Consider the following 20,264-nt stretch of genomic DNA (forward strand, 5'->3'; position numbering starts at 1 on the left):
ACATTTAGGATTGTGAAATTAAATATTTCTTACTTTTAAAAGGTTACTTTCGGTTTAGGCTACTTTTTCTCAGTAGCAGGTATTATGTGCAAAGTTACAAGCCCCTCCCCTGTGCTTGCAGTAGTTTATTTCCCTTCCAGTAGAGCCGACATCCATTCCCTGTTCTCTTCATTAAATATATTAGTGATTATGAAAGATATTAGTCATCCCAATATGTAACATCTGCTTGTCAACCTTTCTTTGCATGAGGAGCATTTCTTTGGAGTAAAGAGTGTTCTTTTTGTGTGGACTGTGTCTTGAAAGCAGAACTACAGCTCTGACTCAGTCCCTGAGATAGATTAGCAGGTTGCAGAGGGGCCGCCCCTTTTTTTGTGCTAACAGACGCTCCCGCCCAGAGAAAAAAAAAAAGACAGCTTCCTGCACCCCCTCCCCAGACAGTATAAAACCCTGCCTTGGCCCCCTCCCCCATTACAGCCTTCATTCTCCGAATCCTCAACGTCGGCCGAAGGAAAGAAATCTGTCAAAATGGTGAGTACTGAGTACTGCAGTTGATTCTTTAAAAAAAAGAAAAAAAAGTGATTAGATAAACAGTGAGAGAAGTTAAAATGTCCTTGGATTGAACATTTGTACATTTTTCTGTCAAATATATACCAGTATGTCTATTTATAGTTTGTTAGAGTTTGATCATCATACACTATCATTGGCTAATGTTAAGAGGTTTTATTTGATTTGTATCTTATAGATAGCATTAACAGCCACGCTGCCGTTGTTGGATAGGATCTGGGTTTGGGTGCAGTGGAGGAAACGGACTCAGCACTGTGACGAAGGGGATTGAGAGCATGTGGGGCTGACGCCAGAGAACTGGTACAGTTTCCTCCACCAGCGGGAGGAAAGCACATTACAGTCAGAAGCACTTGCCTCAATTCAATGTATAAATGAGATTTTCAAGAACAATTATTCAGTTTGTTTGGGTGGAGGGGGTATTTAGAAAATGGTTTACTTGACAATTTGTTCTGGCTAAATGCTATTTTTTTGTACTTTCACTCTTTAGTAATAACGGCAGAGGGGATATTTGTATCTGGGCAGCGCAGTTATGAGAAAGAAAAGTCAGTTTGTGTATCTGTTCTAGAAGACACAGATATCCTGTCTGTGCGTTAAACAAAGCAGCGCGCTTTGGCACTGAGGGCAGGGTGGGGGTTGGGAGTGGCCTGCCGGGCTATGGATTTTTCCTCTAGCACTGGGAGTTTATAACTGCACTGCTGCGGTGCCGGTTTCATTGGAGAACGACTGCCCCCTTTCATTGAAGACAGTTAGTTCAAGACCGACCGCGGTACTGCAGGCATTGTTAGCAGAAAACAGGACCCCCCCCCCATTATAATGAATGGAACAAATTGCAATCATCGTGGTCAAACTTCCTGTAAATAAAAACATTTTGGGAAATGACAATCACGGTACCAATAATTGGGGTTCACAGAGCTCTGTATCTGTGGAGGTGGGGCTGCAGTAATAACCCGCATATGACTCAGCATTCAGCTGCCCAAAGCTCCACCCCCTACGGAGAAGCAACCCCACCCTTTAAAACAGCTGTAGTTGGGGTAATATAAGACGTAGAGATGGGACAGGTGTTACAAACAGTAAAATGACTACTTTCACTATTGATTTATAATAATTTGTATCCTAATGATAGGACTACTGATTTGCAGTTGGTAAGGATGGTGCTTGTTGCCAAGTAGCAATGACATTGAATCCCTGGCCTATGATCGATTCAGATATCTAAACTGGGACAATGAGAGTATCGTTGGAAACTGTGGGCTCGGCATGTGACCAGTCTGCAGCCGGAAATCTAAAACGGAAACCAATGTAAATGTAAATGAAACAACAAGAAATAGAAGGCCCTACCTTCATCTTGAATAGGATTCACAGATGTCAGGACTGATTTAATTGCATGGATCATTTTCAGATTTTCTTCCACAGCCAGTTCCATGAATAACACTCGCTCTTATTCATCCAACGGAGCTCTTCAGAGTTCATGGAGGTGTCAGCGGTTTCTTAGCCAAACAGTTTGGCCTGTACCTAGAGCCATTCACAAAATGTAGTCTCATTTGTCTTTTGCTTTTGATTGAATAACACTAACAGATAGGATATCCATGAACATTCATCAGTTGAGGGATGACGTTTTCATGACCTTGAACTTCATGAAAGCCATAAGTTGACATCTCTGTTTCTCTGCAGCGTGAGTGTATTTCTATGCACGTCGGCCAGGCCGGAGCCCAGATGGGCAATGCATGCTGGGAATTGTACTGCCTAGAGCATGGGATCCAGCCTGATGGACAGATGCCCAGTGATAAGACTATTGGTGGGGGAGATGACTCCTTCAACACCTTCTTCAGTGAGACTGGGGCTGGCAAACATGTTCCTCGTGCAGTCTTTGTGGACCTGGAGCCAACCGTCATCGGTAATGAATCTATCCTCAATCACAAAATGTAAAACATGCCTAGTCATTTTTTGTGTCCAGTATCTGTAGTTTTATTCTAACTTGCTTCTATCCTGTCATTCCACAGATGAAGTACGCACAGGTACCTACCGCCAGCTTTTCCACCCTGAGCAGCTGATCACAGGCAAGGAGGATGCTGCCAACAACTATGCCCGTGGTCACTACACCATTGGCAAGGAGATCATCGACCTGGTACTCGATAGGACGCGCAAACTGGTAAGATCCATTTAAAAGCTAGGCCTTGTGTTAACCTTTGTACTGAAACCAAAAGGTATACATTTAAATGAACGGTACATTTCTTAATGTTCTTCCCTTGGTTTCTTCCAGGCTGACCAGTGCACTGGTCTCCAGGGATTCCTGATCTTCCACAGCTTTGGAGGCGGCACCGGCTCTGGTTTCACCTCCCTGCTGATGGAACGTCTCTCTGTAGACTATGGGAAGAAGTCCAAGCTTGAATTTGCTGTTTACCCTGCTCCCCAAGTTTCTACTGCTGTGGTGGAGCCTTACAACTCCATCCTGACCACCCACACCACCCTGGAGCACTCCGACTGTGCCTTCATGGTGGACAATGAGGCCATCTATGACATCTGCCGCAGGAACCTAGACATTGAGCGCCCCACCTACACCAACCTCAACAGGCTGATTGGTCAGATCGTCTCCTCCATCACCGCCTCCTGCGTTTCGATGGAGCCCTCAATGTGGATCTGACAGAGTTCCAGACCAACTTGGTGCCCTACCCCCGTATCCACTTCCCTCTGGCCACCTATGCTCCAGTCATCTCCGCTGAGAAGGCCTATCATGAGCAGCTGTCTGTTGCTGACATCACCAACGCCTGCTTTGAGCCAGCCAATCAGATGGTGAAATGTGACCCACGTCACGGCAAGTACATGGCCTGCTGTTTGCTGTACCGTGGTGATGTTGTGCCCAAAGACGTCAACTCTGCCATCGCCACAATCAAGACCAAGCGCACCATCCAGTTTGTGGACTGGTGTCCCACTGGCTTCAAGGTTGGTATCAACTATCAGCCACCCACAGTGGTCCCTGGAGGAGATCTGGCCAAGGTCCAGAGAGCTGTGTGCATGCTGAGCAACACCACTGCCATCGCTGAGGCCTGGGCCAGGCTTGACCACAAGTTTGACCTGATGTACGCCAAGAGGGCCTTTGTGCACTGGTATGTGGGAGAGGGCATGGAAGAGGGAGAGTTCTCAGAGGCCAGAGAAGACATGGCAGCCCTGGAGAAGGATTATGAAGAAGTGGGTACTGACAGTGTAGGGGACGAGGAGGAAGAAGGAGAGGAGTACTAAAGGATGTAACTTCCGATCTGCTGATGTTCCATTCATATAGTCTACCAGTCCCAGATAGTGCAAGTAGTAAGAAAACAACAAAAATGGTTAAATGGACTAATATTGGAAATCATTCCATAGAGTAAGCACATTCCACCGCGCTACAAGAAGAACCTTCCTGCCTCACATCAGCCATTTTGAATAAAATATGAAAATAAAATAATTAGTGTATTGTGTTTATTGGATGAAACCTATTGGTATGTCAACATGAAGTAGCAGATATATCTGACGCCTTGATCACACCAACAGTGTAATTTTGCAAAGTAGTATGCAGCATCATCTAGATATGTGTGCAACAAAAGTTCAACATTCACCTTCTGCTACCATTTCTGTCAAGCCGTCTACGCATACAGTTTGACTCATACATTCGATAAATCCAACGTATGCACCACACAGAACACACTGAACTGCCCCTGCAACGCAATGCTGCAAGGCAAACGTAGCATTCCATTGGGAATTAATGTACTTCTGGTGTACCAAAATGCAATGATCCTGTTGGTGTGATCGAGGCGTGAGGTGATGTGCCAAGCTGAGAAAAGGATTCAGCATACAACTGTAGGACATTTTCAAGTGAGCATTTTCAAAGGTACGTGGTAGGCTAAGCTATACGGAGCTGCAAAACGTACAAGTCAGACATTTAGAAAGGTTTACTGAGACATTTAGAAAGGTTTACTGAACCAGATTTGATCAAACAATAACCCTCTCGCTCTCCACAATCTCCAGATGTTTTCTGACCATACAGCTTTATGCTATTGCATGCCATAGTACACAGACTGTACATCAGAATGTACTCCAGTTATAATACTGTATGCTTGAAATAAATGGAATTCACTTTCATTAGTAAACAATCTCCACTTTGAAAAACAACCCAATCCTTTTACTGAGTTATTCACTGTTTTACTAGCAATAAGGATATTAAACAGCCTTTCCCTTCTATGGTTGATTGTAGTGATGGTTATCCTACATCCTGTTGTGAAATCCCACTTTGTTTGACCCTCGAAGTCAAAATATTGCTGTGTACCAAACTGAGTATGAGAGTACATAAATTATAGGCCTATATCAGAGAAAACAATAACTGTTTTCGCGGGCTCAGCCCTGTGACTATCTACCTTATGACATCAACTCTTCACATTTTCTAATGGCGCTTTCATGACAACTGTTGCCGCGTTCAAAACAACTGGGAACTATGAAAAAAACGAGCTACGACTTGGGAAAAATCGATTTGAACGGACATCCAACTCGGAATTCTAACTCTAGGAAGATGCCTTGAGTGTCCGAGTTGGAATTCCGAGTTGGATGACCACTCAAAACGGTTTTCCCAGCCGGAGCTAGTTTCCCCACTCTTGCTATCAGATTATAGTCGAACGTAAACTAGACGGGCCAATAAAACAGTGAGTTGCAGTGAGAATGACTACCATGAAATGCGTCAGCAGAAAAATAATCTTAAAAATTCACAATTTCGCTAATTCTTTCTGTATGAAGGGATGCTATGCATGAAGTTAGCTAGCTCTTCTAGCTAACTGCATAGGTGTGGCCTCTCTGGCGGGCGATATGCCTTCATGGCTGGCCAAAACATTTGTTATTTTCTGTTGTTTAAAAGGACTTCGTGGTTGAAAGCAAATGTATATTACTGTAACGTTATTAATGTTCATAACACTTCGATTGGATGACTGTCAGCATATCGGGACAAAACCTCACCTCACACGAGATCTCTTTGGCAGGTGCCACCCCTCGTGATAGGAGACGTCAGTCTGTTTGCGTGGCAAATACGCCACGACACGTGCGTGTTTATAACCAATTTGACCCCTTGAACGATTGTGATTGGTAGGATTTGTATGCCCAAAGGACAAAAAATACATTTACATTACATTACATTTTAGTCATTTAGCAGACGCTCTTATCCAGAGCGACTTACAGTTAGATACCTGCACAATCAATAAATAAACATTGAAAAAAAATATCAGAGAAACAGCACTCAGCCTATTAAGCATTTGCAACACACACACGTTTATTAGTTACCACATAAAGTTACAAAATAGTCATTTTAATATTTTAACATTTTTTGTTTATTTTTTTTTCTGCTTGACTTGAGGTAAACAACAATAATTGAACAAATAATTTACAACATTCTATATGGCACAGAAAGAGAAGAGGGAAGTAAAGGTTAGTCATCTTTCCCAGAGGGTTAGTAAAACAAGAGAACATGGAATGTGAATGAGCAGGACTTGAGATTTGGGTAAATCGTAAACAAATACACTGAGGAGCAGGGAGAATCAGAGAGACAGCTGGCAACCCTTACTCACATCCATCCTCAATCACCAACCACAGCCGAAACCTTTGTGATGACACTCTGAAAAGGACATAGTTCTTTGATGTAAAACGTTAAAATATTATGATTTTATCTACCTTTGAGAGAGAAAACAATAAGCCATCTCAGCTCACCCCAATAACCTGGAACCCGTTCACAGGGGGACTCTGTCAGAGGACACGTATAGAAGATGACAGAAAAAAAACACCCACTTCGTCGTCACCAACACCACAGAGAATAGCAAGGAATCGAAGGCATCATTCAAACGGGAGAGAACGCACAAAGAACAGCTTGGTCATTCTACACCATATTGTAAAGAAAAGGTGAGGTAAGACACAGTTGATGATTGAAGATACAATTCCATGGCGCAAGGTGAAGGATCATCGAGTGAGGGGTCTGTGGTACAGGCAGGTAGGCAGGTCTGGATCGAGTTGGTTTCACTGGGGCAGGGCTTTCAGGATGGCATTCACCTCCTCCGCCACAGCGGTCAGGGCAAACTCAAACTGGTCCTGTAGAGAAAATGATCATTATGTGATTTAAATTGAACAGTGGAAAATATAGGTTATAGTCCAACCTTCAATTGGGCATGTTGCATTATGGTCTGATGACGCAATGCATGTCATGTTTGGGAATGTATCCACCATAGATTATATACTGTAGATATACAAGGTTGTGTTTATGACAGTACCTTGGTGCGCACCATCCCTGGTCTCTGGTCACGGACGTGCTCCAGGGTAGCAGCAATGTCAATCTCCTTCACTCCTGAAATAAATAAAAAACTGGCAACTTCAATTTCAAGCCAAAAATGCATGCAAAAAACACTCATACACCACAATCAGACTTACAGTTACATACAGAAATGGACAGTCTAATATGCTCACCTTTGGCCATGCGGTTCAGAACCATGTCAATCAGGATGTAGGTGCCAGTCCGGCCTGTACCATCACTGTATAGGAGAACATTAACATCTTAACATTAATAATAGACCAAACAACTGACTGAACAATTAACATTTTATGTACCATATCAACTTACAACTGTCGTTTGCAGAGGAGGCTGGTGGGATGAGCTATAGGAGTACGGCTCATTGTAATGGCTGGAATGGCATCAATGGAACGGAGTCAAACACGTTGATCCATGTGTTTGGTACCATTCCATTGATTCCATTCCAGCCATTACAATGAGCCAGTCCTCCTATAGCTCCTCCCACCAGCCCCCTCTGGTTGTTTGTTTCCTGCTGTGTTGTGTGTATGTAATGTGTAAGCTGTGAAAATAATTATCTTGTAGGACAATAAACGTAAATCTAGTCTAATCTATACAGCATGCATTATTTAGTCATAACACCACCAGAGATAATGATTAAGTTCAAGTGAGAAGAATAAAACGGCCCAAAATCTGTCTTCTCCAGCAGGTGGCGTTTTTTCTTTATCCTTTTCTCGCTCACCAAGCAAGGAGTTTTTGTATGGCGGTCAATGAGTGTCGAATTTTCATCAACCAAAAATGTAATGGCTTATTTGCTACGTGAGGTTTATTTGATCAAATATACGTTTTGTAAGGCTTAGGTTGTTACGCGTGTACTGATATAAGTAGGACACGTGACATCCCGGCAACTTTGAGAAAAAACACTTTATATCGGAGTTCTGCCTGCGCAGACACTCTTATCCAGAGCGATTTCCAGCAATGAGTGCATACTTTTTAGTTTTTGTCTCCTGTGGGAATCGAACCCACAACCCTGGTGTTGCAAGCGCCACACACTACCAACTGAGCCACACGGGACAGAAGGGTCCCACCTGATCTTGCCTTCTCCGGACTGCCTTCCATTTTTTGAATACATTTATTTTAATTGTTAGAGCGGCCAATGGAGCATCTTGGTCAGTATAGTGGAACATCAGTGGTACATTTCCACTGTCTCTGACAACACCTTGAGCCAAGCAGCATCTGAAAGAGAATGGCGAGGTTCTGCTACCATGTGGAGAAAAGTGGTATTGCAAACGTTGGTTTACCTGCAGTGTACAATGATCGGACAAGATCTGCCTCTGTAGCACTTATTAACCTTCCTGTGGAGATGCAGAGAGAGAGGGAGATCAAATATAAGTGAATACTGAATGAAGTGAACACTGATCGAGAACATAGATATTGATCATGCTTGACAAATGGCAAGTCATACAAACGTCAGACAACCTAAAATGAGGACACTACACAAATCCTAACTCGATTGTCGTCTCCTAATTAATAAAAAAAAAAAAAAAAATCTGTTTACATTGCAGACGTTGCATTGCATCAACCAATGGTTGCGTGCCACGTCATCAACTGTGCAGTCGGGCATCAGAATGCAATATCATACTATGTGGTTCCCCGATAAAAAATAAAATAAAACCACCTATCTAGGCATTGGGAGATCTGGCAGCAATATAGTCACACTGGAACGCAGCCTAAAGGCTCTAAAAGAGCAGTCAGTGTGTATTCAACATGGAGGAAAAACAGCCCTATTCGAAGCGCCACTTGTTTTATATATCTCATCACGGGAGGAGTTTAACAATCATTATAGGATGAAAATTACTTCTAGAGATCGAGAAAGAGGAGCGTTCGCAGCACAGTGATGAGGAGGAGAGTCAAAAGGATGAGAGAGAAAGATAAGAGACAGAGAGAGAGTGTAAAAAAGGGTAGAGAGAGGAGTCAGAGAAAGGGAGAGAGGAGATGGGGGAGCTAAGGGGGTTAGGCGATGGACCTCCTGCTGCAGCCACACCTGTCCATGATCATTTTTGTGACTATGCAACTGGACCCAGACTACTAGCTGCAAATCACAAAGATGACACGGACAGATATGTAAAATATCATGAGCCCGCTGACCTCCATCGCAAGACAGACGTGTGAGAGCAAAGAGGAGGGACAGAGGGAGTGTCCAAGGGAGAGATGGGACGAGGGAAGAGAGGGATTGAAAAGGGAAAGTGAAAGGCAAATTAAGTAAACACAACACAGACAGAAAGAGAGAGAGACAGAGAGAGAGAAAGAGAGAGAGACAGAGAGAGAGAGAGACAGAGAGACAGAGACAGCGACAGAGAGAGACAGAGACAGACAGAGACAGAGAAGGATGGAATTGAATTGAAAAGGGAAAGACTGGATGGAAATGAGATAAGAGAGGGAGAAGGTAAAAGGAAAGAGAGAAGGGTGGATGAGTGAAATTAGATACGTTTTGGTCATCCCATCATCTAGTAGGGATTAGATGAGAAAGATAGATTGAGGATTATAAGGAGTTGTGGACAGAGAAAGATGTGAGACTGACACTGTTGACGAGTGACACAGGAATTAGAGACCAAACAAGATAGGAGCATGGGCTGGGGAAACCATAGGATGTATCATATAATAAAATCAATTCCAAACCTCAAAATGTCAAACACTCTGTTGTCCTGTAAATCTGGGTTGTGTTCATTATGACATGCAATATTTTAAAAATGTTTTTCAAATGGAAAACAACAAAAATTAGCATTAGTCACTCCCTGTTTCAGTCCCCCCCCCCATTTCGTGCCTAATAAACACGACCCTGCGTTCAATGTCCATGCGTTACCTGCGGAAGTCCAGCAGGGTACGTGTGGAGGTTGGGATGCCCTGGGCAGGCCAGCTGAGGAAGTGGAACTGGGTGAGTGTGCGGGTCTCCTGGGTATGAACGTTCTTCAGGTAGAAACTACGAACCAGGAAGTCATTGCACCAGATGTGCTCCGACACCAGGTTCACCTGATGGACACACAGACCATTGTTACAGATCAGGACAGACACACCGAGTCAGAAACACAAAGGCTCACACGTCTGTACTCACCTCATAGATGTGGTAGAGGGAGGATCCCTCGTCAGGCCAGTAGCGATCACACTGTTTCTCTCCGTCCTCAACCAGGGCAGTCATCATCACTATCACCGTGCAGCCATTCTCCCAAACCATCTATAGAGGAACACCATTACACACACACACACACACTAGAACATGTAAACATAGAGCTTGGAGACCAATAACATTACCATGTACTCCATAGTGTATTATTCTTTCATCATTACATTGGCATGTGTTTGAGTGATTATTGTACACATTATATGGTTAAACTTAGGGTACATTCTTAGAACATTTGCATAACGCGGCAGCAACAAACTGCCATTTCCCTAAAGGGCAGCAACAAACTGGCATTTCCCTAAAGGGACAATAGAGTTTTGCATTTGAATTTTATTCATATTACACACATATGAATACTCATCCAGAGTGACTGACCTGCCAGAAGTCAGAGATGGTGTGAGACAGGGGTCCTTGCGTGGCGATGTACGTTGGCATCCGGGGGTCATGCTCGATCTAGGGGTCACAGAGGGTGAAAGGTCATCACGGGTCGCCTCTTGACGTCCACAATAGAGGACACTATGGACACTGGTGGTCACCGTGGCGACGGCTCCATTCACTGACAAGTGGCATTTACGGGGTGGGTGACTGGATCTGCGTCCCAAACGGCACCCTATTCCCTATATAGTGCACTACTTTTGGCCAGGGCTCATAGGGCTCTGGTCAAAAGTAGTGCACTAGGTAGGGGACAGGGTGCCATTTGGGAAGCATCATGGGAGAGATTCCACAACTAGTGTCCCAGTTTGATCAATGGAGGGTTGGTGTCGGAGACGGCTATAGGGCCATAGGTGGGACCAGGGCCCGTATTCACAAAGAGTCTCAGAGTAGGAGTGCTGATATAAGAACAGTTTTGCCTTTTAGATCCTAGATCAGCACTTCTACCCTGAGGCCCTTTTTTAATATAGGGCAGACCAGAGTGATATACAGAGAAGGCTTTGGGTGGGGAGGGATCTATCCCTATGAGCACAAGACGTTGAAAATATGTATTTTTGGTTGCAAAGACATTAAAAATATGTCTTTCAACCAATTTTGCTCACTGGGATGATCTGGGTTGGATAACTAAACAGGTACCATGGCGACAGCGGGCATGGTGACAGCGGGAATCAGGATGACTTCTTACTATGGTGCTGGCGTTGATGTAGTCGGTCCTGGAGGGGTTGTTCTCCGCCTTCATCTTCACCCTGGAGTGATCATCTGCAGAGACACAAAACACAAGTGGTTTAACCTAGGATCATGGAGGCCAGGCTGCCTGGGTGTTCTAGCTGGTAGTGCCGCCTGCCACCCTCAGCACACATGTATACCACAGTCTGTGTGTGTTTAATCTGACCCGCTGTCATCTTGACTGGATCTCCTCCTAACTTCCCTGTCCGTCCTTCACTTTCCTAGCCTGGTCTCAGATCTGTTGACGTGATATGTTTGGCGAGAGAGTGACAAGGAGCATGGCAGCACAAACAGATCTTGGACCAGGCTATCACCTTCTGTTCAACAAAAATACCCCCGAAAAAAAAATACAAAGAAAAAAATAAATCAAGGAGGAGGAGAGGTGGAAGAAAGGAGGGAAGAAGAAAGAGAAGGATGAGGAGGAGAAGAAGGAGGAGAAGAACTTACAGGGCACAGAGTCAGGGCAGCGGTTCTTCTTCAGGTTGGTGTCACTCTGGGCCACAGACATGGTGCTGGGTTCAGCCTGGTAGGAACACAGGGCCTCCCACTCCTTCAGCAGACGGTCCTTGTTCTTCAGGTGGTCCTCCATGTAGGCCTGTGGGTTAGGAGGACTCTCAGTACCAGGGTGACTCTTACTTATAATAACATTACTATCACATTACACTATACTTTTCCTCTGTCAATGACTTCAACTGGACGATTCTGTCTTTTAGAGTCTGACGGTTAATGTGTATTTAATTGTCAGTACCAGACCTGGGTTCAAATAGTATTCGTATTATTTAAGATATTTTGAGGGTTTGATTGAGCCTGCCTGCAGTGCCAGATGGGTAAGATTTGTACTTTTGGGACTAGTCCATTGGTTCCATTGCGCAAAGCAGCTAGACATGTTCAATCAAGTGCAGCAAAGGTATTTGATGGAAAACAAATACTATTTGAACCCAGGTTTTGTCAGAACAGCGGTAGAGAGATCTGAGGCAGGGTAGGAATAAATGAATTAATGAATGAATGGAGTAAATGTTCAGAGTGACAGTGACCAGGATCATGTGACCGGTAGAGATGTCCATGTTGGTCTGCGCTGGCTCCTCGCACCAGGAAGAGGTGCTGCTGTGGGAGCTGGGGCTGGGCTGGGGCGCATCGCTGGGCTGGGGCGCGTCGCTGAACTGGGACGACACACTGCTCACCCTGGATGTGTCCGTACCTCCTCCTCCTCCACCACCTGCACCTCCTCCACCACCTCCTCCTCCTACACCTGCGCCTCCGGTAGCACCCCCACTGCCCCCCGCTGCTCCTGCCCCCTCCTGACGCCCAAAGGCTCCCCTGGATCCCATGTGCTGACGACACAGGTCCTAACAGAAGGTGAAGGTGATGATGACAGTCAATGTGCTTTCTATGGACACAATGTATTATTCAATCAGGGATCAATATCCCATGAATACATTCATACTGGTACAGTCCTCAGACGTTGGGGTCTGCAGCATGCACAGACCTCTTTCAATACATCTGAAGTGATGTCTCAGACTAGTGAATGCGTGTGCAGGTTGAAAACTAAAGAGTGAATGTGTTCATGTTGAACTGTTTGTGAGGTGTCTATTTAGGGAGTATTACACTGTTTTGACAGTGGTGAAGAGAGGGAGACTGATCAGATAACTGAAAGATATAGTGTGATAGATCTAAGGCTGGACAAACCCATGTAAGATAAGATAAGAAATACTTTATTGATCCCAGAGGGGAAAATGGTTTGTCATATCTCATCGAGCAATGTGCTTTCTGTCTATAGTCTACAGTACTACCACTTGACTTGATCCTGCATGACTGTGAGGTGTCCGTAGACTTACCCCTGTGTGTGTGTGTGTGTACATACCTGGTACTCCTGGTGTGTAACGCTGCCTCCCTCCGGCCCCAGGCCCAGCTTCTCAGACGCCAGGCGGTTGCTGTGGCGACGCAGGCAGACGATGGTCATTGTCGCCACCAGGATTCCGCCAACACAGGCCACGCCCACCATGGTCATGAACACCCAACGGGAGCCATCTCGGACCCGGGTGGCCTGAGGTAAGCCCCGCCCATCAGCTCTCTGTCGAGAGGGGAGGTGACAGAGACCGAAAGAGAGAGAGAGACAGGGAAAACAAAATTGTTGGTTGAATATCTCACTGATGAGACAATAAAATAGCTTTTGAAAGAGTGTTTATCAGTTAGTGGAAGGATGAGACTCTGGTTCTTTAGTGCCTCACTAATTCTGCAACAGAATAATTGATCAAAGAATATTGTTGTTGAGGAAGTGGACGAGAGAAAACCAGGGTGGTGTTCATTAGGGAGATTGTTTTTTAAAACAGAGTGAAACGTCCAATGAGAACAGAGATATTTGATTTACGTTGCGAAATGTTTTTCTACATTGTACCGCAACACAAGTACTGTAGCAGCCTGACCACCCAATACATTTTTTTGTCTTTCATCTCTCCTCCTCCTCCCTGGTTGCCACGGTTGCCTCTTGCCCTCCCGACCTCTTTTTCCTCTTCAGAGGCCCCAGGAATGTGCTGAAGTATTTTGGGGGTTGGGGGTGGAGCTATAGTCTGAGACATTGGGGTGGGGGGTGGAGCTATAGTCTGAGACATTAGGGTGGGGGGTGGAGCTATAGTCTGAGACATTGGATTGGGGGGTGGAGCTATAGTCTAATAGTCTAAAGAGGCCTGAAAGGAAGAGATGGGAGAGGAAAGGGGGAAGGGGGAAGGTGAAGAAAAGAGAAAGGTGAAGAACAGAATGACCCGTTTCTGGAGACGAGTATTACGATTTCTCTCTGGACATGAGGTGGATTTACCAAACTGACATCAGGGGATGCAGGGTGAGGGGTAGGTGTAGGAGGGGAGAGACAGAGGAAGGGATGGGTGGTGTAGGAGGGGAGAGAGGGAGGAAGAGGGATGGGTGTAGGAGGGGAGAAACAGAGGAAGAGAGGGATGGGTGTAGGAGGGAGGGGAGAGGGGGGAGGGGGGAGGGGTAATATCAGGGATAATGTGACTTGGAAGTGGTGAAGACATGAGGTAAGAGGGAGAGTTGAGTAAAAGAAGGCCTGAACTATCCACATTGCTCTGTCTATCTACTGCTCTGTCTATCTACTGCTCTGTCTATCTACTGCTCTGTCTATCTACTGCTCTGTCTATCTACTGCACTCATCACACCACTCTTCTATGGAATCACACTCTTGGCCTCCCATCTGAGCTGCAACCTCTTGGTCTCTCTGTTGCCTCCTATCTGAGCTGCAGCCTCCTGGTCTCTCTGTTGCCTCCTATCTGAGCTGCAGCCTCCTGGTCTCTCTGTTGCCTCCTATCTGAGCTGCAGCCTCTTGGTCTCTCTGTTGCCTCCTATCTGAGCTGCAGCCTCTTGGTCTCTCTGTTGCCTCCTATCTGAGCTGCAAACTCCAGATCATTCCATTACTGCAGACATTGACTTCTGTCACTGTGGCAAGTGTCTTAACTCTCACTGTTTGTTGTTGCCAAAAGTGATATGCAACTTCATTCATCACTTGTATTGTGAGTGATGCAAACAGCAAACAGTTAGCAAACATAAAGGCCTAACTTTTTTCTTCTTCTCACTAAATAAAAATGGAATTGACAACTTAGATTCAAAGGGTTTTAAACTTAGATTCCACACATTGGTACATTTGTATGTGTCTTATTATGCCCAGTTTCAGACTTCCAAGTGAAATCTAATGGACATTATTGTAGTATTCTTATAATTCAATAGAGGAGAGGTTACAAATGTGAAATTATACAAAATGCAAACAAGATACAGTTGCAATGTGGACCAACACTAATTACTCTAACCCCAATATAGGTCCCCTTAAAATTTTAATGTATTAATATTGATAGACGTGTCCTCAAACAGCTTGAATTCTATAAATGTGTTATTTGCAGTACGTTCTTGAATATGTTCTTAAAATCTTCATTATGATTAAATACCAAATCATAATCTTTGACAACGAATCATACGACAATCCCACAAACACCACGCTGGCTGAGCATCTCATAGAAGTGATTAGTCTATGCAGACAGCATCTGATGAAAAAGTCTATCAATAAAATGTCGTTAGGCTAACCTAAAAGATAACATTAATGCGTAATCAATTTACAAATGGCAACTAAATAGTAGACATATTTGAACTGGAAATAAATAGGACTATTAGAGAATCAAATTAGGCCTATAAGAAATACAATTCGAGACTAGGTCCCATAATAAGGAATAACTCTAGACAAATCGAAATGTTGGTAGCCATTCAAAAGTATGAATAGCCTATTATTAGGCTAAATATCAGTGACACTCACCCAACATCCACCGTCCGTGAAAGAAAGACGACTTGACTGTGATAACGCACAAGAGAAATGATGATCTGTCTCTTGTTTCCATAATGCGTTTATAAAGTGGAGGATAGCGCATCATTTGATTGAATTTTGGCGGCAGCGTTACCTCCTAGCTCAGGCCCAGGGACGATATGAGACGACCAAGAGAGGAGTGGTGCGCGTGACCAATGTGAATTAAAGAGACAGGCGTGTCTTTCGGGAGCGCGCGCGGTTCGTCCGACCGCAAAATACGTCGTCATATCAAAGGATTTTAGCCATGAAGGCATTCCAGGCAGGGAGAAAAAGTTTGGTTGTGAAAGTACACAGAAGGACGCACAGAATATTGATGATGAATGCCAATAGATTTTAACGCAAAGAGATCTCTCTCTCTCTCTCTCTCTCTCTCTCTCTCTCTCTCTCTCTCTCTCTCTCTCTCTCTTTCACACACACGCAGCACAACATGTTCTTACCTCACCAACACCTGTCTGCAGGATCTTCAGATCAGTTTCAGACTCCAGAAAGGTCTTCTCTGCAACTGAGTAAATTACAAACCAAAAGAAAATAGTTGCCATCTTGCGAAAAAGTAATATTCTTGCTATTATATATTAAACAGAGTGGCTCAAAAATCCCCTTTACACCCCTCTCTCACTTTCTGTCCCAAGTTGTGTGTGTGCGTGTGTGTGTGTGCGTGTGTGTGTAGATATTGGCTTGGTGGTTTACACAGAGCAGGGGGACATTGGGTCAATCTGACCCCGTCTGACCCCAGAAACAGGTCCACATACCGGCTTTCTCTGCCACGTCTTCAGCACTCAGGTTCTGGCTGTTGGGCCGGACACGGAAGGTCAGGGCAGGCCCCACCACACTGTAGAGAGACAGACAGGAACATTCCATCAAACTATTGATTGATATAACTGGGGCCGGGAGAGGGAGAGAGAGAGGGGTGGTGGTATGGAGGTAGGAGCAGGAGGACTGGGGGGTGGGGGAAGCCTGAAGGTGTATCCCTAAATTTCGGGTGTGAATAAGCCCCAACAACGACTACACCTACCACCTTGCTCTGTCCTCACTCTGACCACCACTGCAATGCATTGTGGGAAAAGGTCGCACAGAGGGACACTCAGGCCTTTTCTCAATTGGATTTCCTCAACTCCTGCGTCCTCTCACCTCCGTTCTGCCTCACCTCCTTTTGAAAAAGGTCAAAGGTAATCGAGGAGAGGCGGCGAGGAGAGGGAAAGTGGACGAAAATGCGCTTGTATGAAATGAGACTCTCCTTCTCCACTCAGGCTACTGACGTTTACAGGGTGGATCCCCAAATAAATGTGTAAAGTGATAAAAACAAACTAAGTTAGTTGTGCAATACATTTGATAAAACGATAAGTAGCATATTGTTTTTAAACGTGTGCATGGTTTTCTCCTCCACCAAAACAAAAGCTGATTCAGAAGGGTTGTGGCAGATTTCTCAGGCAGGATCCAAATGATTATCCTCGATGAAAGGTGGCTATCGAGGAGGGGAGGACACTCTTCCGTTCGCCTACTAACTAATTTACATTTCCTTGACCACTCGACCACTTATCAGTTTCCGGGTCACGCAGGAGAGAGGACGGAGGAGAGAGGACGGAGGAGAGAGGACGGAGGAGAGAGGGTGTAGGACGGACTTTTTCCCAAATGAGAAAAGGCCAGAGGGAGCTCCACCTCCCCGCCACACCCGATTTTGAGGTCAGGGGTCAAGCAGTAGAGGAATGGAGCACGTTGACGTTGATCATAGAAGTATACATTCTATTTCTATGACGTGGAGCAGGGGGCAGGGTCTCTAAAGGTCAGGAGGTCGATCTGCTGGGATGTTGTGAATCTGGGGGTGCATCCCAATAATATTTCCTTTTTCCTGAAGTGTGCACTCATTCAATACTTCACAGAAATCTAAAAGCATTGGATTGGTGAAGGTATGTGCTAGTGGGAATTTCCACAATATTTATTAAACCAGTAATTTCCTTTCAAATGAATGAAGGGAAATGAACGAGTACACACTTTGGGAGGAAGGAGATATCATTGGGACCTGAGCTGAGATACCCCTACTATACTGATATCTCCTGATCCTCTCATTTTACATGAATACGTTTATTTGATAATCAGGGACAATGCACATTTATCAACATTTCTGTAAATGTGTCAGATTTAACCAGCCGACTAATTATAATCTGCTAATTATCAATTAGCAGCCAGCTAATTGTCATCTCTCCTCATTGGACCAGTGGGCCTCTATGCCTATAGCCTACCTGATGTTGATGAAAGAGCCAGTGGAGAGGTGGATCCTCTCAGCCAGGAGCCCCAGCAGACGCACCCCATCGTACAGACTGAGGGGGCTGTGGAGATATACACACGCATTCATACACGCGGACACACTCATACACACAGATACACTCATACACTCATACACAGAGATACACACAGATACACTCATACACACGGATACACACAGATACACTCATACACACGGATACACACAGATACACTCATACACAGAGATACACACAGATACACTCCTACACACGGATACACACAGATACACTCATACACATGGATACACACAAATACACTCATACACACGGATACACACAGATACACTCATACACACGGATACACACAGATACACTCATACACTCATACACAGAGATACACACAGATACACTCATACACACGGATACACACAGATACACTCATACACACGGATACACACAGATACACTCATACACACAGATACACTCATACACACAGATACACTCATACACACAGATACACTCATACACACAGATACACTCATACACACAGATACACTCATACACACAGATACACTCATACACACAGATACACACACAGAAGCTCACACGCACACATTCACACACAGAGAACTAAGAGAAAGCAAAAGCACACACACACACACGCACGCTTACATACACACGCCATGTACACTCAAAGATTCTGAGACAGACAGATATACGCTCTGAGACAGATACGTAGACAGATATACGCTCATACACCAACATTCCTGTGTTTATGAACATTAAGGTTAGGAGATGAATGCAACCTTAGGTTAGTGACGATGTAGCCGTATTCCTCCTTCACTTGTGTGGCCCCTCCTGGTGGCTCTTTATTCCCCTGCTTCTCTGTTTCCACCGGGGCCCCTGGCTCCTTCACACTGCCTCCCTCTGTGGTCAGAGGGGCCCCCACGGTGGGAGGGTTATCCTGGGAGACTTGGGGCCCAGGGGGCTTGGCAGGAAGGGAGGTGGGGGCCCCCAGCATGGAAGCTTTGTCCACCTTGTGTGTCATGGCCCCCTCAGTGATCTGAAGAGGAGGAACCAGACACCTTAACATTCTCCATCCATTATTGTAGGATTTGAGAAATACATGCTTCATTTGAATATTACTCCAGGATATGTAAAATAGACCACTGATTTCCTCAGCTTGTGGATGTTCTGCCACCTACTGTTTGTTAAATGCAATAACAACCAGAAAACCTACAGTGAGGGAAAAAAGTATTTGATCCCCTACTGATTTTGTACGTTTGCCCACTGACAAAGACATGATCAGTCTATCATTTTAATGGTAGGTTTATTTGAACAGTGAGAGACAGAATAACAACAAAAAAATCCAGAAAAAACGCATGTAAAAAATGTTATAAATTGATTTGCATTTTAATGAGGGAAATAAGTATTTGACCCCTCTGCAAAACATGACTTAGTACTTGGTGGCAAAACCCGTTTGGCAATCACAGAGGTCAGACATTTCTTGTAGTTGGCCACCAGGTTTGCACACATCTCAGGAGGGATTTTGTCCCACTCCTCTTTGCAGATCTTCTCCAAGTCATTAAGGTTTCGAGGCTGACATTTGGCAACTCAAACCTTCAGCTCCCTCCACAGATTTTCTAAGGGATTAAGGTCTGGAGACTGGCTAGGCCACTCCAGGACCTTAATGTGCTTCTTCTTGAGCCACTCCTTTGTTGCCTTGGCCGTGTGTTTTGGGTCATTGTCAATCTGGAATACCCATCCACGACCCATTTTCAATGCCCTGGCTGAGGGAAGGAGGTTCTCGCCCAAGATTTGACGGTACATGGCCCCGATCATCGTCCCTTTGATGCGGTGAAGTTGTCCTGTCTGTTAGCAGAAAAACACTCCCAAAGCATAATGTTTCCACCTCCATGTTTGACGGTGGGGATGGTGTTCTTGGGGTCATAGGCAGCATTCCTCCTCCTCCAAACACGGCGAGTTGATGCCAAAGAGCTCAATTTTGGTCTCATCTGACCACAACACTTTCACCCAGTTCTCCTCTGAATCATTCAGATGTTCATTGGCAAACTTCAGACGGGCCTGTATATGTGCTTTCTTGAGCAGGGGGACCTTGCGGGCGCTGCAGGATTTCAGTCCTTCACGGCGTAGTATGTTACCAATTGTTTTCTTGGTGACTATGGTCCCAGCTGCCTTGAGATCATTGACAAGATCCTCCCGTGTAGTTCTGGGTTGATTCCTCACCGTTCTCATGATCATTGCAACTCCACAAGGTGAGATCTTGCATGGAGCCCCAGGCCGAGGGAGATTGACAGGTCTTTTGTGTTTCTTCCATTTGCGAATAATCGCACCAACTGTTGTCACCTTCTCACCAAGCTGCTTGGCGATGGTCTTGTAGCCCATTCCAGCCTTGTGTAGGTCTACAATCTTGTCCCTGACATCCTTGGAGAGCTCTTTGGTCTTGGCCATGGTGGAGAG

At 45.0% G+C, this 20,264-nt stretch overlaps 1 protein-coding gene and 1 pseudogene across 3 annotated transcripts in view; one reads left to right on the forward strand and one right to left on the reverse strand.

The window, feature by feature from the left end:
- The first annotated feature begins 427 nt into the window (after positions 1-427).
- LOC123489039 lies at positions 428-4,000 on the forward strand (annotated as a pseudogene).
- A 1,820-nt stretch (positions 4,001-5,820) lies between these two features.
- Positions 5,821-20,264, reverse strand: part of LOC121558992 (receptor-type tyrosine-protein phosphatase-like N) — a 28,361-nt gene continuing 13,917 nt past the window's right edge. For 2 of the 3 annotated variants that reach the window (XM_041872290.2, XM_041872289.2), the window contains exons 9-23: positions 18,590-18,846; positions 17,781-17,867; positions 16,293-16,372; positions 15,981-16,045; positions 13,045-13,254; positions 12,218-12,529; positions 11,631-11,778; positions 11,143-11,216; positions 10,401-10,478; positions 9,960-10,079; positions 9,711-9,877; positions 8,149-8,202; positions 7,027-7,091; positions 6,834-6,907; positions 5,821-6,654 (exon numbers count right to left, since the gene is read on the reverse strand). In XM_041872290.2, coding sequence (XP_041728224.1) covers positions 6,583-6,654; positions 6,834-6,907; positions 7,027-7,091; positions 8,149-8,202; positions 9,711-9,877; positions 9,960-10,079; positions 10,401-10,478; positions 11,143-11,216; positions 11,631-11,778; positions 12,218-12,529; positions 13,045-13,254; positions 15,981-16,045; positions 16,293-16,372; positions 17,781-17,867; positions 18,590-18,846 — 1,863 coding nt within the window. In that variant the 3' untranslated portion in view covers positions 5,821-6,582. The remainder of the gene's footprint in view (positions 6,655-6,833; positions 6,908-7,026; positions 7,092-8,148; positions 8,203-9,710; positions 9,878-9,959; positions 10,080-10,400; positions 10,479-11,142; positions 11,217-11,630; positions 11,779-12,217; positions 12,530-13,044; positions 13,255-15,980; positions 16,046-16,292; positions 16,373-17,780; positions 17,868-18,589; positions 18,847-20,264) is intronic. The other variant, XM_041872291.2, reaches the window with a different exon arrangement.

This window comes from Coregonus clupeaformis, unplaced genomic scaffold (genome assembly GCF_020615455.1).
Source record: "Coregonus clupeaformis isolate EN_2021a unplaced genomic scaffold, ASM2061545v1 scaf2698, whole genome shotgun sequence".
NCBI classification, from domain to species: domain Eukaryota; kingdom Metazoa; phylum Chordata; class Actinopteri; order Salmoniformes; family Salmonidae; genus Coregonus; species Coregonus clupeaformis.